Source organism: Sesamum indicum, linkage group LG1 (genome assembly GCF_026168435.1).
Source record: "Sesamum indicum cultivar Baizhima isolate 11 linkage group LG1, ASM2616843v1, whole genome shotgun sequence".
Lineage (NCBI taxonomy): Eukaryota > Viridiplantae > Streptophyta > Magnoliopsida > Lamiales > Pedaliaceae > Sesamum > Sesamum indicum.
Window position 1 is genome coordinate 22,845,747 of NC_142657.1, and position 25,832 is coordinate 22,871,578.

Here is a 25,832-nt window from a genome sequence, read left to right on the forward strand (position 1 = left end):
TATTTTACTACCATATCCTGAATTCCTTTTCTTAAATTTGATATGAAATAATTTTAAATTAATCATTTATTAATCTTTTTATAAAAAAAATAATCTAATAGATATGTCCATAGTATCCATGTTAATTTGTATTGAAATGTCCTATAATTATTCTAAGTATATTTTACTATCAATTTTTAAAGTTTGTCAAAGTATTGTTACATTTTTCATTAACTTCTAAATCTAAAATATTTTGCATAAAATGTTGTTCTTTGCATTTTTAACTTCATATCTTCAGTGGATTTTTTGATCTATTAATTCATATAAATTTTATTGGTATTATATATTTCTTATTCAATAGTATTTTGTATTTTTAAAAATTTAATTTTTATGTGCATACAAGATTATTTAATATTGAAAATTATAATATCAGAGATTTCATACTTGATTCCAACTTAATATATAAAAAATGCGTTTAATTATATTGCAATGAGCAGATTATCCTTTTATGAAAAAAAAAATAACAATTTAACTAATTCTTATTTAGAGATAATTATTTACACCCTGTAACCCATGGCTTGTTTATAGGGATTACCCAATTCATTTAGACAATTACGCATACATTATCAGAAACGTCAAAATTATTTACACAAACCACCACTATATTGAGAAAATTACACATACACACCCAAAAATATTAATATTATTATATAATTACCGTTATTCTTTGTTGTTAGGAGTGGTTTATGTAATGCTGCAAACGACAGAAGTAGTTTGTGTAAACACACCATAAATTAGTCGGTGTAAATGGAATTATCCCTTTAGTTTATTATTGAAAAGAGAACCACGTTAAAGATACAAATCTCTTCCAATAATAATAATAAATACTATACATATATATTTAATCATAAGTTGCACTTAATATTATTATTTTTATCTCCGATATATTATGATAAAAATTAAAAGTACATGAAATATAATCTTAAAACAAATTTCTACTACTAATATTAAAATAAAATCAATTAGTAAGAAGTCACCAATGTTAAATTTTTTAAAATATTCCTAATTTAATAAGATTGATAATTTTTATTTAAAATTTCATGACATTTATATGTAGTTTTTGAAGTTTATTATTTTATATATTATTCAGATGCTATCCATTTAGGTTATATTGTTCCCTAATAAAATAATATTTTAAAGTATTTAAAAAAAATTTCTAAGAAATTTCCTTAGGATGTAATTATCATTTGTATAAGCAGTATAGATTTGTTCTTGTTTCCTGCAAAGGCCATTTTCTGCTTTTAGATGATGCATCGAATTACAGGCTTCAAGAGGTTGAATGGCACTTGTGGTAGTCGTTGATCGAAGGGATACTCGCTTTCCAGACCTGATCAGGGCAAGCCATACCATCAAACTTGAGCTGGAGACGAGCAAAATAGTAGATTCTGTCATGTTTGATGTGGGAATGCTGCAATGTGACTAGTGGAAGTAGTCAAGAACCGCGAGAGGCACAAGGGCACTTTTCAGATTATTCATATCTCGAATACTCCTATTTCCTTGTTTCTGTGTTTTTCAAACATCACAACCACAAACACAAATCTCATCAAAGAATAACACCCACAAAGGCTAAGTGAAGGCGTGGGGTTATAAGGTGGACCAAAAATGCCACATATCATAATTAGATAATTTGTAACAAAATATTGCTGAGCCTAGAAGAAGCTACAGACCATTTCTGATACATTCAACTCATTGATTCAAATAAACGAAAACAGAAGAACAAAAAGAAAAACATATCTCTATATATACAACAACTATGAATTGCACCATCCAGAATGACGAAAGGGTTAGTAATGAGCAGGGCCTCCAGATCACATACCAGGTGAAAGCCAAGTAAAGGCTTGTCTCCAGATTCTGTTCAAACCCCTAGGGCCCCCCTGTAAAGAATGCGCCTAAGAGCAGCCTCCTTGGCCGCAAATGCAACAATAGATCACCCCCCAATCCCTCGATGAGGAAGTCAAAACAACTGAAGATGTGCAAGAACCACGAGAGATTTCTTGCAGGGGGCAACTCGTTTGAGAAACAATTCATCAATTTAGGCGGTAGTCAAATCAGCTATCCTCGTCTACTGCCCCGATATATGTAAGGTCTGTCCTCCTCACTCTCACTGCACCCTTGAGAAAGTTGGAGGCCTTCAAATTAGCATGATCGCTGCCACCGATGCCAGCAGAGTTGGGTGATAGCTGGCCTGATCCCGCTCCATCTTCCAAAAGGGTCCATTGGTCAATCTCTGAGTCAAGCTCCTGCTGCGACATATGTGACTTGGTTTTCACACTTGTGGCAGCACGTCCAGGCAAGACTGGGTTCTTCTGAGGCGGGTTGGAGTTGCTAGGGTTTAACAAAGCTACTGGATTGCTGGGATGTAGACAAGCAAGGGCAGTAGGTGATACTGACGGAGGCTGGCAAGAGACTGAACACCGAACAGATGGAATAAGAATCGGCATTGCAGTTTGAATGCGCCACCGGATTGTCTCGGGCAATTGCATACGGTCCAAGTCATTCTGCACAAATTCATTATAGATAAGATATGATGTGCCACAACTTGATCATGACATGTAAAGATTCAACTTATCTATGGTAAGCGTGGAAAGAAGAGAAGAAATGGAGGTGCAAGAGAATGATAGACTTAGACCGCATTATAAACTGAAGCTCTCCCTACAAGGATCAAATGGAATAAAAAAAGCAAAGTTGGAGGTTGGATAATGTCGAACCTGCAGGCTTTCTGCTAATTCACGGTCAAAAACAGCATAGTCCTTGTTGCTCTCGTTGGGCTTTGATTCCGATTTCATTTTCAACCAACTTGGCTGGTAGCTGCTGAGCAACACATGCAGAACTAACAATAAACAATCAAATAGACTTTCCCCGCTTAAAAGTGTAGCAGCACTAGAAGCCTCCATAGGAGACTCAACATCTCTCTTTGATGAAACAAATGCAGTATTAACAAAATGACAGGAATCTTCATGCACAACCCTGCTTCCAAGGAGACGTAAAATCACGGATGCAAGAGCGTGCTTCATATTACGGCCAGAAGGCTCCCTGAAACGTATGCAATGTAATATTGCATACGATACCAATATGATCATTAGCGGAGAATAAGCAACAAAAGCATTATTTGTCTTCAAGAATAAGCAAAATCAATAGTATCTACATATAGATCAATGGTTATGGATAAACTGTCAGAGAACTGTGCAGCCAAACATAAAAATCAAAGTTGTTTTAATGATATTTATGGGTACACCGTCAGACTAGCATGCCGTCAAGCATACTTATTAGTACACAATCAGAAGAAAATTGATTGTTTAGATCCACATTTATTTACAGAGGATAGGTAGAGAACTTCATTCACGGCATCAATGTCAAACAAGAAAACAACTGGTAAAGTCAACTTGTTTGCATGCATTTAAGATGGCCAGCGTGCATACAATGGTACTCAATCTGAAACTATGAAACCTTCTATCATGTGCATCAACATTCTTCAAGATATTCTCAGTTGAATGAGTAATTAAAGTGGTTCCATATATTCACACAAACGTGTAACTCTATCCAATACAAAACACAATTTAGGTCGGAGCAGAATGGATCAGACACAAATTAGAATACTTTTGAATAATTAAAACTGACATCTTCATAAGGGCCAAAAAGAACAGGATACAACCAGGAGGTAAATTTACCTGTCTGCACAAATAATAGGAAGTAACCTGAGCAGGAATTGCAATCGCAAAGTCATGGAGGCTCGCAACGCTGCTGGAGAAGGTGGTACTGTATCAGCTGACCCAGTTGATTGTCTGGATATCCCAGGACTACCAGTTTTCCCACTCTTCCGGCTGCCACTTTTATTGGCAGGACTTCCAATTGCAGGAGTTGAGGTCACAGAAATCTTGCCAACTCCACGAGTAATTGCATTTATTTGTTGCTCAATGTTGCTCATCTGCTTGATCATTTCACTTGCAAAATTATTACGCAAGTCATCAGAACCTTGATCCACACATGGAAGGATCAGTTCAATAAGAGCTCTCTCAGTCAGATGCTGCTGACTGACAATGAAGCCCTCAACATCAGAAGGTCCGTATCCTTTTCCAAACTGGATAGGGATGGCGCCTTCCTCAACAACTTCTCCTTCTTCAAGGACACCAGCTTCAGATTTCCATTTGTCTCCTTTCTTCGTCGCTGGATTGGGGTCAGCATGACACCATCCCCATGGCCTCCAGTATTGGGGCTTCAGAGAGAGCTCTTTAAGCTCTGCAGCAATATTCATAACCTTCTGCCTAATTGATTTCTTACCATAAAGAACTTCTGCGCCTCTCAGTAACCATTTTGCTTGTGATAGCATTGAATCCTCAAGCGACTTCCCCAATAAATGTACAGCTTCAGAGAATAAGGGAGCCGCATCAGGCCTGACCAATAACCTGGTGAGTATAATTTGAACAAAGTTGCTCTCGTTCTCAGAGGCAGTACTTTTATCAGAATGAGGAGATATAGATCTTATAGCGTCAGTCAAGGAGATATCATTCTCCATCATCTTTTCATTAACAGCCTGCTCGTTTAGGAGAAGCCTGAGCTCAACCCACTGCCAGTGAAATTTTGCAGGTTGCAGGGTATCCAAAACATGTATGAGCTTACCGATAAGCTTTTTCACATTTTCTCCACACTGTTTTTTCAATTCAACTTGACCAGAGATCCGATTAATGCCATCCAGTTTGATTTCTGGCATTTTACAATCAATGAGGGCGTCCAGAAAAAGCCTAGAACGGAGAGGGACAAAGGAAGCAGCTTTAAAGTTGCTTTCTGAACCATTAGATTCCAGCAAAGATACAAATTCAGAATCAAGGGTGTCTACAGCTATGAGATCATATAAGCAACGAGTGTCCCGGAAACAAATCTCACGAAAAGGCAGGTGCCTTATGGCATCACCTATCGCGACTGTCAGCAATTGGTACAATTGATGGAAATCTTCACGTACTACAATGCTAGCATCAAGAATGGGCTTCCATATCACAAATGCAAATATAGAATAGGCTGGTGAAAAGACCAAGTTTGCAGATAACATCCGCTGCATTCTATGGAGTGCTACAATTGAGGCTTCCCCTAAGAGCTCCACGATGAACCCATCAGAAACCGTTCTGCAGTTCCCTACGAGCACCCTAAACCAGTTCACAGACACTTCAATCAAATTATCCACTTTTAAAACCCCCATCGAGCGTGCACTACCATTCACATTCGATTTCAGGCTCCTTGCAAACTGAATTAGATCCAGCCCTTCCTTTAATCTAAATAGGGCAACCATTCTGTCCAGGCTAGCAACTCCCTGGAGAATTGCCCCAATGACAAGTGCAGAAACAGCAGCTGTTATTCTTGCACCTCTCCCTATAACTTTATGATGGTTTAAAGTTTCATTAGGTAAATTTGCATTAAAATCATGGGATTCAGGTGACATCTGAAAAGGACTGCGAGGGGCCTTACCAGGGGCAGAAGTTTGCATGAGAGCAGAGGAAGCTTCCGTTGCAAGAGCAACCTCAAAGACCCGGCTTTGACGCTCTCCAAGTGCTTCCTTCAATATACAGAGGCAAGTGATATGAATGCGTAAAATGCACCGAGCAAAATGCAATGACCCAGAAGGGGAAGAGACATTTAAGTGATTAATGCCAGCAGTTAAATCAGGAATTCTGGCAATCACATGTCCGACGCTATTAACAATTGCAGCAATGGCAGAAGACACCAACGAAGGATCACCTTCTTGAGCAGCACCGCCAGTTTGTCTCATGCAATCCATCAATCCCATCACTATTTGATGAGCTATCTGATAGCCATCATCCAACTTCTCCATGCTAAGACTTTTATTTGTTCCAGGTCCATAAGACTTTCTATCTTTGTTGTAGAAATACTGAAAAGCTTCATCTACATGTCTGTGCACTATTTCTTTCATGCTCAAACCAACTCTCGATACTCGGACACCATTTATCTTTTGACGGAAATAATCATCCAGATCTTCCACTCCATTTGGGACACCAAGGGTAAATCCAAAGTCCCCTTCTAAACATCTACCAGATTCAATTTCAGCACTAAGTCTCTTATCACAAGCAGACTTGAATGTCTTTTCCCATTCAACAACACTAGGTACATTGCTATACTTCTTCAGGAGGTGCCGAGCATAAACTAAGGCAGGTGAACCAGAGAGCCGGCCCTTAGATGCCAAGAACATGGCAGCACGACGCATTGTGGCAGACAACACTTCAGGAATAAGATCAGCTGCAATAATTATATTCTCATAACTGAAAAGGAGAAAAATACAAATCCGTAAGATAAAATAAGATTAAAAAACCTATCAACATGATCGCAATCAATTAGGTAGCCGACATATAAACAAAGCATTAATTTTGTCCGGAAAAGGCAGTAAATGATGAGTCTCACAAGACATGTACTTTGTTATGAAGGGCGAGCGAAAATCCAAAAAACATTACGTTCTTAGAGTATCATCCTGAAAGTATCTAGTACTAAATATTTCAACTCAACTAAATATATTTGAAAGCATCAAAAGATAGAACCTAAAGATTCAATAAGTGCTGGTAACATGTGAAGGTAAGGCAAGTTCTAATCTCCAACCCACTTCTCCTAGAAGAAAAGGGCATTATAGTAAAATCCCAAAACCCCTCCTTGAATTACACATTTCCACTCCTATAAGTAGGACATACAGTGGTCAAATGTCATTCCACAAGCACTATATTTTGGTGTCAAATATAGAAAAGAAGAGAAAGATGCATATGTTTCTCCTTATGATCTAGCAATGTTCGTATCCAAGGTATAGATGCAAGAAAGGAAAGAATGCCGGCGGGGAATACATATTTAGTTTAGTAAAGGGAGAAGAACCACATGGAGTTGAAAATATAGTTAAAAGTGGACACATTTGGCCAACAAATCATATCAAGTGACCACGCAGATATCAAATAACACTAAATTTAGGCCATACACATGATATTCAGATTCATATGATACTGTGAGTTTCAATGTTATCTTTTCAATCAATTTCTACACTGTGGTCCGACTTCGTCACAAGTACTATCTATTTAGAGTAATTTCGAGAAAGGAATTAAGAGAGAAACACAGGGGAAATAGAACAAGGGCCACAAATGCAAATAGTAAAAATCTGTGGAGACAGAAATCAAAAGCCCACCTGCGAATTGATGATAAAAGATATGCCTCCCCTACATCACAGACATTGTTCTCTGCAAACCTAGGAAGTATCATCATATTCCGGCTGGGAACGGCAGAACCCGGATTGCTAGGAATTTTTGGCAACAACCAAAGAAGAAACCTTATTGCAGAGACAAATTCATTACAAACATCCATCATATACAAAATTGCTGACAATTCATCTTCACCAAGCCTCCAGCGTGAGGATCTTCGATCATCCACAATGGGGTATGGCCTACCATATTGACCAACCTTGGGTGTAGTCTTTTCAGCCTCTTCAATAAGCTGCTTTACAAAAGATATCATCCATACAATCAACGTCCTCTTCTCTGCAAATCGCATCTGCTTCAAAAGTTTTCCAATTGAAATGATATCTCCAGAGGCTGGTTTTCTGGTCCCATCTACCAATTTTGTGATATCATCAGAACCAGTTCTGTGGTGTGGGCAACCTACCCTACTTTCACATACATGGCTTGTTGATGCACCCTGACTACCTTCAATTCGGGCAGCAGCCAATTGTGCAAGACTTTGAGTTTTGCGAACGGGTTTCTGCCTACCCCTTGAGGTCTGCTTGGCAGGCTTAGGAGGAGGGTCTGCTTTAAAAGAATCCATATATTTCAGCCCTTTTCTTACCCACCATATCTCTTCGTCATCTGCTGGATTTAACTGTAACAATGAGCTTCGTTCTTCACTTAATTTTTGTCTTTTCACCCTTCTGCATTCTTCACATCCAGATGTTTCTTCATTGCCATCTGTTCTGTTATAGGCCCCACCAGGCCTCTTAATGCTCCCTTGAGATTCATCAACTCCTGCGTCTATCGACGATGATGGGTGGGGAAGTTGCAATAACACAACGATTGAAGCTTTTAATTCTTCAAGCTTGATATCTGCGTCATCATCTGTCGTAGATAAATTTGATGTTGCTTGAAAGTACCACTGATCAACAGAAGACGGAGAAGCACTTTCACTTCCAGACCTATGATGATACCTTTGTTTCTTAGAGGCACTTTTTACACCAGGAGCAGATTTACTGTGTAGCCCATGAAGTACCAAACGGCGCTCAGTTAAGTAAACATGCATTGCCTCCCCGAGAATTGGTGGTTCAGCAAGCTGGGCTTCTTCTAGAGCATCACGAATATAGGGAGCCGGCAACTGCTTCAAGAGCTTGTAATGTCTCTTTCGCTTTTCCAAGTCAATCATGGTCCCATTCGCATCCATGATTCCACTTACAATCAGCTGTCTCCCATATGCCAGGGGATTGAAAATTCCAGATCGAATAAATTCTCTTATTAGAAGCTGCAATCGTTTGAAACCTTCCCCATTATGTACTTCATGTTGGTCAATCCAACATACAATAACATCATGTAAGGGGCTCGGGCTTTCAAAAATATCTGAAATATTTTTCTTTTTCTGGTTTGAAGTGTAAAAGTTTAGTATATTGCTCGCCTTCAGTTTTAGAAGTCGTACTGCTATAAATATCTGAGAGAAATCTTTTCGACCAGTGAACTTCAGACCATGAGGAGGGGCAGTACGAAAATCCCTAAAATCACAAGTTGCCCACTCACAAATGAAAAAGATCGAACAAAGTAATGATGATGTCACTGTACCAATATGCTTAAGCGATGTGAGTAAACAGGGGCTAACTTCAGCACTCCAACGTTCAGCACACACTCCATCCCAACTATTTTCTAAGAGCAAGTTGTATGAAAGTCCAATATCTCCATGCATGAGAGCTTGGTCCAACACCTGCAAGGCTTTAGCTACATTATGACTCGGGTGATTAGGCCTGGCTGCTCTTGAAAGAGTCTCTGCACGTTTTTGAATGGATGACACAACACTTTGAAAGGATATGGACTCGGCTTGAATATCATGATTTCTATCTCTAGGTACACCAACAACTTCGATTTGTCCACACTTCACCTTCCTAGCATCCTCAGCCATTTTGGATAAGAAGCTTCCATCATTTACCACATGACTTATTACACAATGTGGCAAAGGAAAACAGTCCGAAGCCACAAAAGTATCAGGTACAGCTAGTATCAAATACCGAAGCATCTCAACAACAGCAGCGGTAGTGTATGCAAGCCGAGAATTATCAACAAGATCAGAACCACCAGGAGATGGCTCTCGAATGAATCGAACAGCTATCCCAGCCAGAGTACGCACATACGTCTGAGATGAAACCACAGTGTCTAGGACACCATATATAATGGGCAATAGCAACTGAAGAACACTGCGCAATTCTTTTTCCTGCAGGACGTGATGTCATATGTTAGAACCCAAACCAAAACATATCCTTACAAACAAAACATAGATAGCAGAACTTTCTTGCATTTGGAAAATTAACAAGGAGCAGAACATCTGTACCTGGAGCTGATTAAGAACCCAATCAATAATGAGAGAAGGAATAACCAGTCCCTCAGCATGATGCCAGTGAATTATCCTCACCACATACCACCATTTAGTGTAAAGGGAAGGCTCGTCTCCATCCATGAGAGCTGAAAATGAATCGCTTTTTTGCTGCACTGAACCAGCAAAAACCATTTGTGACGACCGATCTCGCATGTGCAAGGTCGAATGAGAATGGTTTCTTGCGATAAATTCATCCAACAGATATTGCAAGTACTCAATAACATCTTTCGTCCACTGTTCTGAACGTGAAAATTGAGTTTTATCATGAAACCCAGATGATGAATTAGAAGAAGTCGCACGAACCTGCAAGATAAAACTATAAGCTACTGCTCCAATACTGCAAAAACAAGATCAGTTAAGGCCTGCAATCACTTCTCTTGACCAAAAAGCCATACCTGATTAAGATAAGTTACTTTGATGAACCACGTTGCTCTTAACAACGGAACATTATTTCTAATTAGAACTTCAAAAAGAGATCTCCTCCTATAACCATGAGGTACATGGTCGGCCAATGATCTCAATCTCTTATGCGGTTGGGATAAACCCTGAAAGAAGCTCACAAAGTATTAGCAATCTGATTGACATGGACATTTCGACATTGACAGAAAATGAAAATCTTATACTAAACTACATCAAATCCACATTAAGAAAAGAACAGTCAAAAGGAAAATATTACAGAACATTAGCTTCTCACTGGTGATTGGTCGACCAATGCAAAATAGCATAACAATGTTTGAGAAACATATATAGCAAAGATTTTGTCTTCTTTTTAATCTTTATTACAATAAAGCCTCCCACACTCCTTTAATAAAGCTTCGGATGTTGAAACCTATACTCGTCATAACCAAACATTTCACAGAGAACACCATTCACCAACTCCATCCTCTTTGTTTTTTCTTCATTGCTCCCCATCCCCTAAACCTTCCAAAGATAACATTATAAACAATTCAAAAATCAAATGCAGGAATCAAATTATACAAAGGAAATCAACCTATAATCAATTGAACCATTTCTAAACCTTATTGAGTTATGAGGCATAGTCCAATTAATGAAAAAGTTCACGCGCTAACCATCACAATAGATATGATGCCACAACAAAGGTACATCAAACTTACTCCGCCTGACCCAAATAGAATCAAATGATATAACCAGTTAGTTTTTTATGACTGAAATCCATGTGGATCCTACTATAAGGGATCTTGAAGCCACCAACTAATATCAGAATTCTTGTTGCAGATTACTGCTTCTTTACTTAATTAAGTTGTATCCTACTCTCACAAGGGTCAGATAGAACTAGAAAGTATTTGATCGTATAAAAGAAGATGCGGTGTCAACTGATATAACAATTTCACAAAATCTAGATGGAACGGCAAAGGCAAACCTCAATCCATTTCTTCCTGAAGTCTTCTCCACATGGTCTTTGCTCAGGGAATATACCAGGCTTGGCCAATAGCGCACCAGAAAGTGGCACTTCATAAACTTGGCCCGCCTGCATATGAAGAATTAAACTCAAATTCAGTCATCTTGTTTATCAGTATCTAGGAGTTGAGACATAAACAACTTCATGTTTGTTGTATGAAAATTTGCCTCATTACAGATAATGGAATAAGATTTTTTTTGTCCTCTTTCGAGGATGGGCAGGGGAAGAAATGCAACACCTTCCGTTTTTGGGCACGGGACTCATTTATAGCTCTATGACATTTTCTGATTGCCTGAAAGTGAATTTTGAAATCAATTAGAAACTTAATTTCATCATTTATTATTACCCATAAAAGGAAAATACGAGTATGCTTGTAAAATCATAAAAAAAAACAAACAAACAAGTAGAGATCCCTCCTAGTTTTTATTTGATCGCACACCTCTTTGCACTTGACAATTATGGGCTTTGTGAAAGCCTGAACCTGTGATAACGAAACCTCTCGAGCTTCCTGATTTTGTTAGAACAACATAAGTGTAAGCATAAAGAAATTGCTATAAGAGAATCTTAATACCAGAAAAAAATTGACAGAATAATTTTTGCAGACTACCTCAAGTCCTTCAACAGTCTCTCTGTAACCAGATTGCACATAATCCCGGGTGAGTGTCTCCTCAGGGCAAGTTGGAGTCTGCGGGTGGAAGTCAGGTGGCCCAAGTCTGTAATAATAGAATAAAGCTAAAGATAAGGTAATGATTCGTCACAAAATAAAATAGCATAAACTCAGATGCAAGCCTGGAAAGCTCAGAATAATATAAAGAAAATTAAAAGCACAGCCCCGATGCTCTAACGTAAATAGTTAATACTGGATGAAGGAAATATTCCACAGAGCTATTAAACCCACCCACAAACATGTTTAGCTGGTTCAGCATAAAAACAAAAAAAGGTTATTGGCAATTACCGGGCATTCAGCGGTTCCTTATCACACCTCAATTTGTATGGTGTCAGCTGTGAAGACCGTCTGAGATAACAAGAAGGAACACCAGTTAACAGTGAAATAGCCTAAGAAAATCCAATAAAGCAAGAAAATACTACTTAAGCAGTAAACCGATTGTAGAAGTAAATATACAGAGATGAAAATAAAAAACCAAACAGTGTACTTCCAAGGAGAGTATAACCTCAATAAACGTACCAATTACTAATGAATCTCTTCAAAGGAAAGAAAAAGGAAACTTCCACACAACAAAAGGAAGAGCATAGCATGTAATATAGGACATCATCATCCCATACCAAACCATTAGTAATCACTCCGCAATCGAGAATATGGCAACTTCATCCTCGCATTTACTGCAATTCAATTATTATATTTCACTTTTATAGAGTGTTTTATGATAATACATAGAATCCGTTTGTATCACAACGACCTTAGCTTTACTCTTTTTTTTAATCAGTAAAACCTCCACCATTATATCCAGCTACTTTAACTTCCAATTCTTTGCATTCATCTCTATAATGTTGCCTTTTTTTTATGTTTTTGTTGCTGACCTGGAAAAAGCCTAGGGTATAAGCACAGAAAATTGCTAGTTTAGTCTGAAGGAAAGCTACTTGAACCAGAGATCTGCTCCCTAAATAAAAAATCAAACCTAAATAAAAATGGTGTAAGATACTTCCATACCACTAAAACATGTAGATCTACCACTCTGACTATCAGGGAATATAACTATGGTCAAGGTAGTGTTTCATTATATGAGTGGCCAGTTCAATCTAAATATTCCAAGTCAGTTTCATATCCTCCTAATACTGTACTAGTAGATGAGAATCTAGAGCAGATTTTGGCTTTATTATTCTGAATTTGAAAACAAAATGGAACAAAAATGTGCAACATGAGGTAAGAGAAATCATTTAAAAGTAAGGGTTTACTAACTAACTCGAATCCAAATAGTAGCATAACTTCCACTGACACCTACCATAACTTGATGAAAAAAGCTACTAGTGAGTGGTGACTTAATAGCTAAATTTTCAAATCAGACATCAATCCGAAAATGATAAAGTTGTTTTTATCCTGAATTCATGTGGACAAATCACTATTCAATGTATACAAGTGAACCCTTCCAAATAATAAAACCACATTAATTAATACCTTGAATTCAATGAGAAGTTTGGAGACACAGCAGATGGGTCAGCACGGGATGTATCCCTTGCTTGTATCCCAGTGATTGCACTGTTATTGACTGCACTAGTGCAGCTGCCAGCATGATACCTTTGCATCTCTTCCAACAATCATCTGCATGCTGCCACCAGCATCGAACAGCAACGAAATATGTGCTGGCCAATCTACAACAGCAGAATTTCAGAAAAAACCCACAATGCGCTAATAAATAGCAATTTACAGAACTTAGATCAAGTGGGTAAGAAAATTGACATTGGAACATGGCAACTAAAGCAGTGTACAAGCACTAGCTCAAAATTTATTAGATAAATGAAAGTGTCATACTTAAGGTACTTAGCTTGTCATGGATCATCAAGTGTAGCAAAGTAATTTCAAAGGCGCAAGCAATTGAGACTGATTTTGATTTTTTAAACGAAGCTAGTTCAAACAGATGAAATATATAGACAAAGAAACGTAAAGCAAGAGAAGGTGAGATCACCTAAGAGTCTCATTCTACATAAGAATAATAGTCTCACCAGCAGAAAAGGAGAAAAGTAAACCTAACAAGGAACCAAATTGAAGATACAAAAGAATAAACATTGTATCACTGCCTCAAGAATTCTACATTTATATTTTAATACTAATCATAGCATATATAAAGAATCTTCAATTGATTAATTCAGATCCTGTCACATTAAGGCACTATTTTCCTGCAATTACCCAAAAAATGTTATCAAGATTCACTTCCAGTTACACCCGAGAAATAAACACAGAATGCTGTTACATTATCAGAGTAAATCTGTAATCTCAGGTACAATGAAAAACATCAGTCTGTGCTTCACAGCAAGGGATAAGAACGCTCAGGCAGTTTCAATCCGTGAAAAGTATAATCTTTGCCTGAACTTATCATCATTGTTGCATGATATTGATTAGGTTACAGCAAAAAACTACAGAATCACCATCCTTGCTAACATCATAACAACATAAACATTTATGGATCTTAACCTTGGATTAGAAGAAGGTAAGATGAAGAGAAAATTTTCCCCCAAACTTTAGAATGACAGTCATAGCAACTAGGAGAGTGAAGACTTGGTTACACTCTGCATTTCGAATCAATCACTTCTGTTCAGTCCAGATTTAATTATCTGGAGGAAAGAAGAAAATAATTTTATTCTCTAACAGACCAGAAAAGGCATATAGAAACGATTAATCCATCACATTAACACCAATGCATGCATTACATCCCCATTACTGTTTTACACAGAGAACAACAGTATGGTTGCTTCAACCATAAACCCATAATCAGAATTCTTCAGAAAGACAAAGCCCAGAAGGGAAACCCATAATAACCTCTCCAATACCTTCAAACGAAAATCTCAAGAACTTTGCATCAGTATCTTAACCACATGATAATTCAATCAAAACGAAGAGTGCATACACCTGATTTTTCTACTGAATCAACATTCATCTAAAGTAGCAAATAAAAGAAAGGAGCTAATCAGTAGCCAAACGTTCAAAAATCAAAGCCCACGCAATTTCAAAGAAGTATTTTGACGTTCCCACAAGTGAAAGAAATCCAAATCAAGCCTACCTGATAAACAAAGACAGAAATCCTAAAATTAACCGAAACCCTACGCACAATGAGTTCCGATTGCGACGCTCTAGGAGTTGAAGATTTAAACTAGGGTTCAAAGGAGCAAGAAAGCAAAAAGCTAGGGTTTTTCACAGGGGTAACTTAAATCACGAACTGGGGAGCGAAGAATTCGGGGAAGAAGGAGAAAAATAGAAGATTCGAGTACCGGAGACAGGAGCTTCAGTGTGAGATTAGGGATTCGAAAATCGAGTTGGAGGATCAAATTCAGGGGAATTCCAGATTACGTAGGTTTGTTTTAATTATTTTGTGTATGTATCGATGTATGTATATGTTGCAAGATATAGAAAGAGAAAAGGTCTAGAGAGAGATAGGAAGTAAGTTTAGAGTACTTGTTAGAGAGAGAAACGCAAGTGCAAAAGAGTCTTTGTTGAGATTGGGGGCCTTAGGTTGGGGGGATGGGGTGGGGGTGGGGGTGGGGTTGACTCCTTTGCCTTTGCTTGCTGACATTGGAAATTGTTTGTTTTTGCCTAAATTGTTGCAAAATTTGTGCATTTTTGCTATCAAAAAGGGGAGGAATAAAATTCTTATTTTGGCACTCTTCCAAATGAAGCAACTTTTGAGTTAACTTACCTTTGTTTTTTTAATCATTTATTTATATTTTGTGAAAATTGAGGTGTTTAGTCAAATAATACTTATTTTTACACAAAAATAATAATTTTAATTTTTTTAATAGTTTTCAGTGTACTGAAAATTAGATAAAACACGTCCATTACATTTGAATTAATCACCAAAACCGCAAAATAACCCTTAAATTATGAATCTACCAAAAAGGGTCTCTCATATTAACCGTCAAACTTACAAGAACTAAACGGTGTTAATTTTTACAGCCAAGTAAATTTACGCCCATTACACATATGAAGGTGATGCTGTAAATTTATAAGAATGTCCACAAATATGAAAGGAAATACGCAATTTTTAAAATTTTGTTAAGATAGAATAATACATTTTTTCGGATAATTGCTTAAATTAAAAATAATTTTGTGCAAGAATAAATACTTCAATTCTATCTATCTTCGTACTATTGAATCGAGGGTATTTCGATTCCAAATATCAAACAATCAACAACCCAACACACATGGAAAATAGCCAATGCTAAGTTAAGAAAATGGCAACGGCTAGTGTCACGGTTCCAAACCTGTAAAGGGCATTTTGTATGTTTCATAATTTAAGAGCCATTTTGCGACTTGGATAATAGTTGAAATATGGTGAATGTATTTTACTATTAAAATTTTGATAATTCGATTATTCAGAATATAGCATTTTCTTTTTAGTGTTATTTTGTGAACATATTCATTGTTTAGCAATACATATAATACTGTACGAAACAAATAATTATTTTTTATTCTCATATATTTGAATTATGAGTTCAATATAGATATATTGCATTTAATTTGTGGTGAATGTTTGAATATCAATAAATATTAAGATTTTATATTTTTCTATGTATACTCTCAATTTTTTGGAAAATATTTTTTCAAATTTATGATTATCTTATCAAATACAATTATACGATGCCCGACAATTAAATTTAAAAAAAATATTATTTGTTGTCAAACAAACATATCCTAATTGTATTTTAGATTTTTTTTAACTAATCTAAAATAATAATTATCATGAATGGATATTCTAAATCAATTAAATGTTGTTGGAAAATGAACAAAATATTTTCATACATGTTATTATGCTATCTTTTTTATTTATATATAAATTGATTAGAAATTACGATTGAATTTCAAAACGTGATATATTATTCATTTATTATTAGTCCAAGAAAATTTAATGTTTAATTTTTATTTATCTTTTTAAAATGTAAAATTTATATTCATTTTCAATTGAAAGTACTGAATCAGTACCTTTCTTTTTTCTGGATATAGTAATTTTAATAATTAATTTAATAAATAATAAGTATGTACATAAGTTTAGTGTAATGGCATTTCCTCTCCCAAGTCTCTCTGCTCCTCTCCGCCGCCTCCCCCACAATCACCGGACACGGGAGCCCTCATCCCGCCGGAGGCCGCCGCACATCCCAGAACACAGGCAAATAATTTTTACCTTCATCGCACTCTCAATTTTACTCTCTTTGAGTCTACTACCTATTTATCTCTAAATTTGTTTTCTCAAAATCCTGCAATGCGTTCATTTCATAGTTACAGATGGAAAGTACTACCTAGCTTTTGCTCCACTTGCCTCCTTTAAACCCTAGTTTAAATCTTGAACTCCTGATACAATTGTGTAAAGGGACCTGATTAAATTTGAAGTTCCTGTCTTTTCTTTATCGGGTATGGTTTTTTTTTTTTATTAAAAAAATATATATATATGTCACTTGCGGAGACGTCAAAATACTTGAATAGGTATTAGATGAAAGTTGGTTAAGTAAAAATTGTTTTCACGTGTTTAAGCTACTTTAACGAAGTTACGGAATTTTTCTTTGCTGGTGTTGGAGAGGTTATCAAATTTTCATGGATTTGCATTTTCGGTTCTGGTTTCTTGAAACTCAGATGATGGATTGATGGTTGAAACAATTGATTGTTGCTGTTTTTTTCTTGGCAATCAAGAATTGAGGATGTAATGCGTGGATTGGATTATGTGATGAGTTCATCGCATTGTTTTATCTTGTGCTGGTCAGTATTGTCTTCTCTTATAAATCCAAAGTAAACAGATATGATTAATTTGGAATGAAGAGTGTAGAAGTGTTGAATCTCCTGGTGGCTTGGACCATGGTTCTTGTTAGACTCAGTTGGAGAAGCCGTTGGATGGTATCTTGTACTAAGTTCCCGTAGTGCTTTATGTTTTTATGACTCGTCTTGAACGACATCTTTTAACTCTTTTGCAGTAACAGAACCAATGCCACGCAAATTTAAAGATGGTTTCAGGCATAGATTCTATTTTACTGATTGAAAATGAGTTCGACATTCTTAATCATTGGCACGATACACGGACTTTACTGATTGTTCTCATTCTTTGTTAGAATACATATTATAACTGGTAACAAAGCAGTACGAAATGTTAGTTCTCACATTTAACTGGAAGTGAAGCTTACAATATTATTTTGGGTTACCACGTTGGAAAAATCATAAGCACTTATAGAATTCACTGGCATCTCAACTACTGAGAAAGAATATGCATTGGATTAGTTCTGATCTGTTTCTTGCTATTTTGTTATTTAAGTATCACATGAGTGATCTTGACTGTGAATGTTCCTACTGAACAGGTGGGGTGAAATGGTAACTAATACGGAAGAAGATCCAAAGCAAAAATTACAGCCTCAACTGGTGAAGTTGGACAAAGGATTCAAATTGGTAAACATATTCTCATGGTTTATAGTTTGCTCGAAATATTGATTATCTGCTCTTTAGATGGGAAATTTATACGCGGTTGTTGTAGACTGATGACTTCTTGAAGTGCTCTTAGCTTACCTTTTTTGCTGCCTTTGCAATTAAGATAATTATTCTCTACATAAAGTTACGAAAAAGTACATCATATATTTTGCCGAAGTTTGGTTTGCAAAGAGTTACTTGCTGTAGAAACATATATCTTAACCCTTCTATTTACCACTTGTCTATTATGCTATTAAGTTTCTATATATGTATGGTTTTTTTGACTATGAGGATCTGATAAATGCATGATGTAAATTTGACACTGAAACTTTGTTGTGCAACTCACTTAGGTGGCTTTATAGGCTATGATCTAACCAAACATATTACTTTCTGCAGGCGGAACAGTGGGTTAATAACATGAGTAAATCCTCATATGATGAGAAATCAACTCTATTAGAATTAGAAGGGCGGCCTTCTAGGTCAGTGCATGTGCATATTCAACTTTACATTACGTAATTATAAGCATAATTTCACTTTCCTGGAGATTTTTCTAGGCTTGGTATTGGTGCAACAGTTCCAAAACAGTCCAAAGTTACGCATTCAGATAATCCTGTTGAAAGAAAACTGCTTGCCAAGTTGCATGCTGACAAAAGAAAAGTCGTCAAGAGGGATGAGGATTTCGTGCCATCTGCAAAAGATGGAAATGTTGATGATGACAGCGAGGAAGAGGAGACGGAAAGTAAAACCAGAGCTTTTTCCAAGAAGAGACATCTAAGTTTGACTTCACCCCTGAATGCGAAAAAGAAGCATAAATAATTGGCATAATGAGAGGTGCTGTAAAAGTTCTCCAATACTCAGCTATAAGTTTTGCTCACATCCCAAGATTTGCTGTTGGAAGATGATCCACCAGTTGAGAAGTTGAGTGACCACCTTTTATTTTTCATGGAAGAAGCTATTTCAAGAATGGTGGTGAAATGGCGGATCTGCAATTGTTAACGCATTGTTATGTAGCAACTGCTTGTTTCATTTTCTTTTTCCCTCTTTAATTACTGTAAGCTGCTGTAAGATTTGTAGCTTTGGGCATTGAGATGGGCAACTGCATGTTTCATTTTCTGTTTCCCTCTTTAATTACTGTTAGCTGCTGTAAGATTTGTAGCTTTGGGCAGTGAGATGGGTTATTCAGTCGGATCTCGTAGAAACTACTCCTTCAGACAATTCCTATTTTCCCGAATCTTAATGTTAATAGTACTATATTTTTGTTTTCAAGTGCATTAGATGTTGCTTTGGAACAGAGGATTAACCCTTAAACCCTGGAGCAACGTATGTCCTGCTATAAGAAGCAACATATGTCCTGCTATATGAAGAGATACGTGGAACGAGTACAGGACAGGTTGGAGCCTGTAAGTGGTTTAAATCCCCTCTTCAACAAATACAATTGAATTTGTTTCTGTCATAAACTTTTGGTTTGTACTTCAGGAATCAAAACTTGAACAATAGTTTGGCTGGTTATTCTGAAAAATCATATAGAAGCACGGCAACTGTTAAAATCAGCTACATGGCAATGCACGCATTATTGTTCAGTTACAATATGGGAACATCAGAGACTAGTCAGCAGAAGAATCTAGTTTTCTTTACAAACCAAACCTATGTGCAAACAAGTAATGAAACAAAATGCCAAGCGTATGAATACAACACACTAAACACACCAAAGCCTGAATATTTAAGGATCATACAGCAAGAAGCTTGATCGTCTCTTGGGGTTAGATCCACTGAACCTGCAATCAAAGACGGGTTTATAGCACCACAGAAAATTCTAATGCCTTCTCTGGAGAGTGCATGTGGATGCTTTTGAGGCAAGGATCTGTTATTGTAAGTTTCTACCATGAAAACCTCCGACACAGACTCGACTGTACTAAGAAATTCTAACTATGTCGTAATGTTGCAAGTAGGTGTTTCTGACCTTTATCAAGAGCTCTAAGTGAAAGGCATATGAGGCCCAAAAAACTTAGTTGGTTGCAGAAACGTCTCTCATCTTCCAGATAAACCAGAGTAATCATGTCAACAGGGACATCAGCACGAAAACAGGTAGGTCACATATGATACTGAGATTTTTCTCATCTTCCCCAGGTCTATGAAAGTAATCATGTTTTCTCCTAATTTAAAAACTAGGAGAATTGACACAGAATTAGTTTGAGACGAGTTGGTTATTTACAAGCTGGTTTCCTCGATGGCTTTGGATTCAGCTTGAAGTGCTCCAAACTCACACTCTGAAGCATCTCCTGCAAAGTCCAGTACAGTGTCCACCAATTCATTGAAAATGGTCTCCTCAATTTCAAGACCAATAAGCTCAATATCTGATTGGAGATTCATCCATTTTCCAGATCTTGCCAAGTCTCTTTTGACAAGTTGGTCCAGAGAATGAGGCTGCTGACACTGAGAGAGATGCATTTCAACTAGTCTCCATATCTCCTGAATAAGATCCATCCCTTTAGGGACTGGTCGGGTATTCCAGTTAACATGTGATATCCCAGTAAAGCATCCGAAATAACTTTCGCAAACCTCCTTTAAAGCTTCATTAGCAGAGTCAAAGAGGAGTTTCTGATCATGCCGGGGTCGGCTAGAAAATAACTCAACTTCATCAAATAATGATGAGTCGAGGATTTCATCCAAAGAAAGCCACCTCAAAAGAAATTCATCCCAGTTCAAACCAGAACCCAGCAATACTGCTTCCACATATTCAAAAGCAGATTCCTCATCCTCAAGGGATATTCTCAGACAAATTCCTTGATCGTTTGCAGAAGATGATTGTTCTTCAAAATGAAAATGCCGCGGTTCAATTTCATTTTGAACTGAAAGCCACAAAAGGTTGTATTTCAGCATGAAAGATATATAGCACATGGAAATCCAAAGGTGAGACCGTTATAATTCTTTATCTAGAACCAAACCTGGCCGGGATACACTACTTCCAGGACTGATATCATCATCTGTGAATAATGGCTCAAGAACAGATATGGGACTTGGTCTCTCCATTTTGTCAATTATAGAGTCAGAATCTTGGACTTCCCTGCTAACTGGAGAGCGCGAGGGTGACACTGTTGGAGAAGACAATATTTGGTCTTCTCCGTGTAAATCCTGGACAAATTCAACATGAGTAAGAAACATGGTAAGAAAACTCCAAGAAGGAAACACCAAAACAGAGAAGCACGGAGTATGAAACCATTGCCATCATCACTCCACATGAGCAGAAGGCTGAATGCCCCTAAGGTACTGGGTTACAATTTCCTATGATGTAACAAGAATGAATGACGGAAAAATTACCGATTTGAAGCATGGGGATGCCTTTAGGAATTCAGCAACATTTTCTTCATTGTCTAGTTCTCTAGTATATCCTTTCTGGAGATCTCCATTGATTGAACTATTAGATGATTTAGAGGAAATATTAATGATCTTTTCCTCTTCCTGGGGGCTTGATTCAGTTGTTTCTTCAATCTCCGCAGCTTTTGAAGATGAACTCTTATCTGTTGGTTAAAAAACAAGTTTCTTTTAGTGTTATCAAATAGTTAGATGCCTTAACAATTAAATTACCTTTAGAGAGGGTGGTATCTACCTTCAGGAACTATAGTGTCTTGGTGGAAGGATTGAGTTTCTGAAGAACATTTCTCATCATCACTGTGTGGAATATTAAAATTGCTACTCCAAGACCTTTCTTTGTCCTCGGAGCTGCTACTAGATATGCATGGTTGGCTCTCCAAATTTTGCCTTCTTGGACTTGGATGATTATGGTTTTCTTGAAAAACCCCACCCACATTATTCTTAACTATGCCACGTGGGGATAATCTCATCTGTGCAGTTACAAAGATATCATCTCCGAGTTTCCTAGGGCTGCGGCAAGGGGAACCATTATACTCGGGGAAAGAAAGTATCCTACCTAGGGATTTGGGCAACTGCCCTGTCATTGGCTCCACATTTTCTTCTCCACTCTTCAGCATCTCAGAGAGATGTTTTTTAGCCTCAATATAGATGTTAGATCCCCCAACTCTTGGATATTGGTAGGTTTCATTCACCATATCTGAACCTTTGCCTTTTGGCTTACCAACTGGTTCACCCTTCTTAAAGCTGGGGGAAGATTTATTGAATCTTTCAGTATAAAAATGGTTCCTATTTGGTGAACTCCAGCCAAAATTTTCTCCAATGCCACCTTTATCATTACTCCTGTTTTGCTGCTTAGGAGACAGTTGAAGGATAATTCTATCCGGAGAGATCCCTTGTCTCTCCTTTCCAATTGCATGCCTTAGTTTTCTTTTAATTTCAGTAAAAGAGAACTGGGACATACTTTTATCATTGTGCACTTTATTATCCATGGGTGACTGCAACGAAATGCTGCTAAAGGCACTATCAGTGTCAGGACTCTGTGCCCCTGCTGGCCCAGGCTTCAAGAGGACAATTTTATTCGGTGATTGGCAATCCCGGTCTGCTCCGGAGGGGTAGCACTCTAGAGACTTGCTTCTTCTTCTGAAAAAGTTTCTGTGTTTACGGCCACTAAGTTCATCAGATTTTATGTTTACTGGTATCTCTTCTGAGGAACTGGATGCAGGCAATGAACTAGGTGCTTGGTCTTTGTTTAACTGAGCATCCTCTAAATTTTGGATGTGCTTTGCCAGTACAGAGTTTGGATCCTGTAGTAGCTTCAAGAACAAGTCCTTGTTTAGACTTAACGTTTGCAGAGCATCCATGAACTCATTGGAGCAACAAGAATTCCCCTCTTCCCCAAAACGCTTACTCTTACTCAGCCTCTGTTCTATCAACTGTTCCACTGCTGCAATTAATTTTTCTTCAACAACTGCAACAGCCTGGCCAGATGGTATATCAAGATCACCATGAAAATCATGCTTCAAGCAGTTCGTCTTTCTCTGATTAATCTTGACCAACTCTTCCATTATCTTTTCCAGATCAAGATTCTCTGAAGGCTTTTGCTCAGGAAAATGGTTAAACTTTTCAGGCATCAGGCATCCTGTGGCATCCAACTCAGAGACATCCATATCTGTAGACTTAATGCAACTTCTGTTTCTTCTCTTTTGATTCTTTTTCATATGATTTCCATTTTTTGAATTGATTTGCTCCAAACCCATTTCAGAATCATTTGGCTGGTTAGTTGAGCCTTGCTCTTTGACCATCTCTTCTTCCATTAGTTCCTTCACACTTGTTTTTGCAACATCAGCCACAGCCATCTTACTCTCTTCAGTATCCTAAAATATAAAGAAAACTAATATAAGGGAAAAAACCGGTCAGATTAATGTCAGCAAGGATATTCCGCCAAAACGTACCACTATGTCTTCACATTTTTCAGTTGGAACTGGTACAATAGTTTGAGTACTTGGTTGTCCAGCACCTGAGAAGGTGGGGGTTAAATACCTCAATTTCAAAAACTTGGTTCTAAAAGATTCATTATGAACACTTGAATTAACAGTCTTCACATAAAGCCTTACCAACAGTTTGCTTGCCCACTCGCTTTCTATCTGCAAGCAAGCGTCTTGTGGATCGACCATGACGGAAGTCAAATATGCTAATTAAACCCCATATACAACCCGCCTGGTCTCTCTCATGCCGTGAAGGGCATCTTTGTTTTCTCTTTGCCATAACAAGTTACTGCTAGGCTTCAATGATTCACGTTCATCTAATTATCCTCCTCTTAACGCAAGTTTAGCTTCAGCCACCAGGAAGGCTACTCACAAATCAAAACAAAATTGGAAAGAAAGAGGTGAGAGCATATCATAAGCACTTCTTGTGTACCTTCTCCATTCAGTATTCAAACACCAGCAACTTCTTGCCACTAAAATTTTCGTCAAATCAGGCAGAAGTTTGACCCAAAAATGTGAAACTGGATGGTTGAAAAGAACACCAAGAATTCTAATTAAAAGTTTGCACTTAGGAACCAATTTACATAAATATATCGTCCAGGCTTATAACTGATAAGTACATGCAATCTCCAAAATGTACATTTCATACGATCAGTAATCTATAGATATGATTGAGAGGTAATTCTGGAAGACAGAAAGAACACAGAAAGAGAAGAGAAGGGGGGATCAAATACCAGAAAATATAACTGCAAAAAATATTTAGTTTCCAGTGAAACATCAGAATCAAGATCTTACGTTATCTATGAGCTTAAAAATAAAGGGGAAAGAAAAAGTAGAGAATGGAAAAGGCAATTAAAAACCTGATAGTTACTTCAATATCCCTATTTGAGAAGTCAAAAACTAGAAAAATAAATAAATAAACACAACATTAGGATTATTACCTGAAACTTGATACAACATGCAGCCAAATATACTTCCTCAAGAATCCAGGAAAGAATGTTGTCCCAAGTCACTGTAGCCCTCTCTGTTTCGCAAGGAATCAACTTTTTGACTTTATTTGCTCTTACCAAACAAGCATCCAACGTGCTTAGGGCAATGGCAACTTGATTTTTCCCTTAAACGAAACAATTATCACCGGAAAGTTTGTTAAACCACAAGGAAAATTCAAACTCTTATTCTGGGATCTGTCAGCACCTTGAAAGATTGTTGATCAACCAACCTCGCCTTCAAATGTGCTGAGATATTCTTCAACAAGCTTTAGTTCTCAGTACTTAAAGTCACAGTCCCTCAATTATATCTTCACCAGATTCATAAAAGATAAAACTACAAGACCCTTTCAGGTAAAACCTTGCGAACCCACATGGAAAATAGCAATCAAGATTGAAAATTTCCACCCCCCCTCCCCCCCAAAAAAACAATCAAAATCAAGAAAACCCCAGAAAATATTTTCTGAAAAATGAGGCTTCCTTCAGCCTCCCTCTAACAGAACACAAGTTCTCAAGAACAAAAATCCAATCTTTGACAGGTATTTACAAGCACTCAACACACGCAAAACAAAGGAAAGGTAAAAGAAAGAAGAAAACTGAAGCTTTATTGCTCCGGTGGAAGAGTATCCAATTCCAAACCGACCAAAAAGAAAGAGACCCACAGGGTAAAATCAACAGCCCACTTATTAAAATGGAGCAGAAAAATTAGATGTGGGGCAGCCATTAAAGACTGAAACCCAGATATAAAGAAAAGAAAAAGAAAGAAAGAAAAGGTTGGAAAGTGTAAGTAATAGTGTGTGTCTGTGTGTGTCTGCGCTTTTCAGAGAAGAGAAGAGAGAAGAGGAGATGGACAATTGTGAAATGTGCTGATGACAATATACTGTAATGAAGGAGGGAGAAGAATAGTATGTAATAACATATGCCACCTGCGTGTGCAAAGGTGTGCACAATGGGACCACACCATCACTTGACATATACAAGAACAAGGAGAGGGAACAGAACATTTCTACCATCACAAATACTTTTTTTTACCTCTTTTTATATATTAATTAGTAAGAGTTTGTTATATTAAACTCATAAATAATATATGAAATAGTAAGAATGATAGACCTCTTTTTATATATTAATTAGTAAGAATGTGTTATATTAAAATCATAAATACATATATGAAACAGTAAGAATTATAATATTACATGAGTGATATAATTAATATTTTGCTGATGTATGTGATTCATTCCACCTAATTTTTGCTTAAAAACTATCTTAATATTTTTCTTTATTGTGTACAAATTGAATTTGTTGAACTTTTGACTTGAAAA

The 25,832-nt window shown here is 37.1% G+C and overlaps 3 protein-coding genes across 9 annotated transcripts; 1 reads left to right on the plus strand and 2 right to left on the minus strand.

Moving 5' to 3' along the window:
- Nucleotides 1-1,623: 1,623 nt before the first annotated feature.
- On the minus strand, nucleotides 1,624-15,200 carry CCT (RNA polymerase II transcription mediator). Of its 4 annotated transcripts, none has more exons than XM_011094092.3 (14): nucleotides 14,791-15,200; nucleotides 13,191-13,384; nucleotides 12,012-12,071; nucleotides 11,664-11,769; nucleotides 11,496-11,564; nucleotides 11,295-11,348; nucleotides 11,018-11,125; nucleotides 10,032-10,181; nucleotides 9,592-9,939; nucleotides 7,205-9,474; nucleotides 5,497-6,305; nucleotides 3,708-5,406; nucleotides 2,748-3,072; nucleotides 1,624-2,537 (listed from the first exon to the last, which is right to left on the minus strand). In XM_011094092.3, exons 2-14 carry the CDS (start codon nucleotides 13,316-13,318, stop codon nucleotides 2,088-2,090), a joined length of 6,576 nt encoding a protein of 2,191 aa, XP_011092394.1. In that variant the 5' UTR covers nucleotides 13,319-13,384; nucleotides 14,791-15,200; the 3' UTR covers nucleotides 1,624-2,087. The 4 variants fall into 4 exon arrangements, with proteins under 4 accessions (XP_011092394.1, XP_088735216.1, XP_011092387.1 ...); XM_088879090.1 differs by adding an exon at nucleotides 14,205-14,344 and having other exon boundaries at nucleotides 3,708-6,305; XM_011094085.3 differs by having other exon boundaries at nucleotides 3,708-6,305; nucleotides 14,999-15,200.
- Nucleotides 15,201-16,742: 1,542 nt separating this feature from the next.
- LOC105172592 (uncharacterized) lies at nucleotides 16,743-19,436 on the plus strand. 2 transcript variants are annotated; one of them, XM_011094114.3, is made up of 5 exons: nucleotides 16,771-16,890; nucleotides 17,352-17,474; nucleotides 18,065-18,152; nucleotides 18,567-18,649; nucleotides 18,725-19,436. In XM_011094114.3, the coding sequence occupies exons 2-5, from the start codon at nucleotides 17,422-17,424 to the stop codon at nucleotides 18,984-18,986; spliced, it is 486 nt and encodes a 161-aa protein (XP_011092416.1). In that variant the 5' UTR covers nucleotides 16,771-16,890; nucleotides 17,352-17,421; the 3' UTR covers nucleotides 18,987-19,436. The 2 variants fall into 2 exon arrangements, with proteins under 2 accessions (XP_011092408.1, XP_011092416.1); XM_011094106.3 differs by lacking the exon at nucleotides 17,352-17,474 and having other exon boundaries at nucleotides 16,743-16,890.
- A 258-nt stretch (nucleotides 19,437-19,694) lies between these two features.
- Nucleotides 19,695-25,408, minus strand: LOC105172605 (uncharacterized). 3 transcript variants are annotated; one of them, XR_848667.3, is made up of 8 exons: nucleotides 24,469-25,408; nucleotides 23,657-23,892; nucleotides 23,495-23,559; nucleotides 21,778-23,416; nucleotides 21,489-21,688; nucleotides 21,116-21,302; nucleotides 20,131-21,019; nucleotides 19,695-19,945 (listed from the first exon to the last, which is right to left on the minus strand). XR_848667.3 is itself a non-coding variant. In XM_020696453.2 (8 exons), the coding sequence occupies exons 3-8, from the start codon at nucleotides 23,805-23,807 to the stop codon at nucleotides 20,379-20,381; spliced, it is 2,883 nt and encodes a 960-aa protein (XP_020552112.1). In that variant the 5' UTR covers nucleotides 23,808-23,892; nucleotides 24,469-24,641; nucleotides 24,747-25,408; the 3' UTR covers nucleotides 19,695-20,378. The 3 variants fall into 3 exon arrangements, 2 of the variants coding, with proteins under 2 accessions (XP_020552112.1, XP_011092426.1); XM_020696453.2 differs by having other exon boundaries at nucleotides 19,695-21,019; nucleotides 24,469-24,641; nucleotides 24,747-25,408; XM_011094124.3 differs by having other exon boundaries at nucleotides 19,695-21,019.
- Between the last annotated feature and the right edge of the window lie 424 nt (nucleotides 25,409-25,832).

What these genes read in the sequence shown, in the direction of transcription:
- CCT (XM_011094085.3), bottom strand. Translation starts at nt 13,318, where the DNA reads ATGCAAAGGTATCATGCTGGCAGCTGCACTAGTGCAGTCAATAACAGT. An exon ending in AAGTAACTTATCTTAATCAG is followed by an intron (nt 9,940 to 10,031) that starts GTATGGCTTTTT and finishes TTTATCTTGCAG; the next exon opens with GTTCGTGCGACTTCTTCTAA. An exon ending in CTTTTATCATCAATTCGCAG is followed by an intron (nt 6,306 to 7,204) that starts GTGGGCTTTTGA and finishes TCTCCTTTTCAG; the next exon opens with TTATGAGAATATAATTATTG.
- LOC105172592 (XM_011094106.3), top strand. Translation starts at nt 16,781, where the DNA reads ATGGCATTTCCTCTCCCAAGTCTCTCTGCTCCTCTCCGCCGCCTCCCC. An exon ending in TGGACAAAGGATTCAAATTG is followed by an intron (nt 18,153 to 18,566) that starts GTAAACATATTC and finishes TACTTTCTGCAG; the next exon opens with GCGGAACAGTGGGTTAATAA. An exon ending in TTAGAAGGGCGGCCTTCTAG is followed by an intron (nt 18,650 to 18,724) that starts GTCAGTGCATGT and finishes AGATTTTTCTAG; the next exon opens with GCTTGGTATTGGTGCAACAG.
- LOC105172605 (XM_020696453.2), bottom strand. Translation starts at nt 23,807, where the DNA reads ATGGCAAAGAGAAAACAAAGATGCCCTTCACGGCATGAGAGAGACCAG. An exon ending in AGACACTATAGTTCCTGAAG is followed by an intron (nt 21,689 to 21,777) that starts GTAGATACCACC and finishes TTTAACCAACAG; the next exon opens with ATAAGAGTTCATCTTCAAAA. An exon ending in AAGTAGTGTATCCCGGCCAG is followed by an intron (nt 21,020 to 21,115) that starts GTTTGGTTCTAG and finishes TGTGGCTTTCAG; the next exon opens with TTCAAAATGAAATTGAACCG.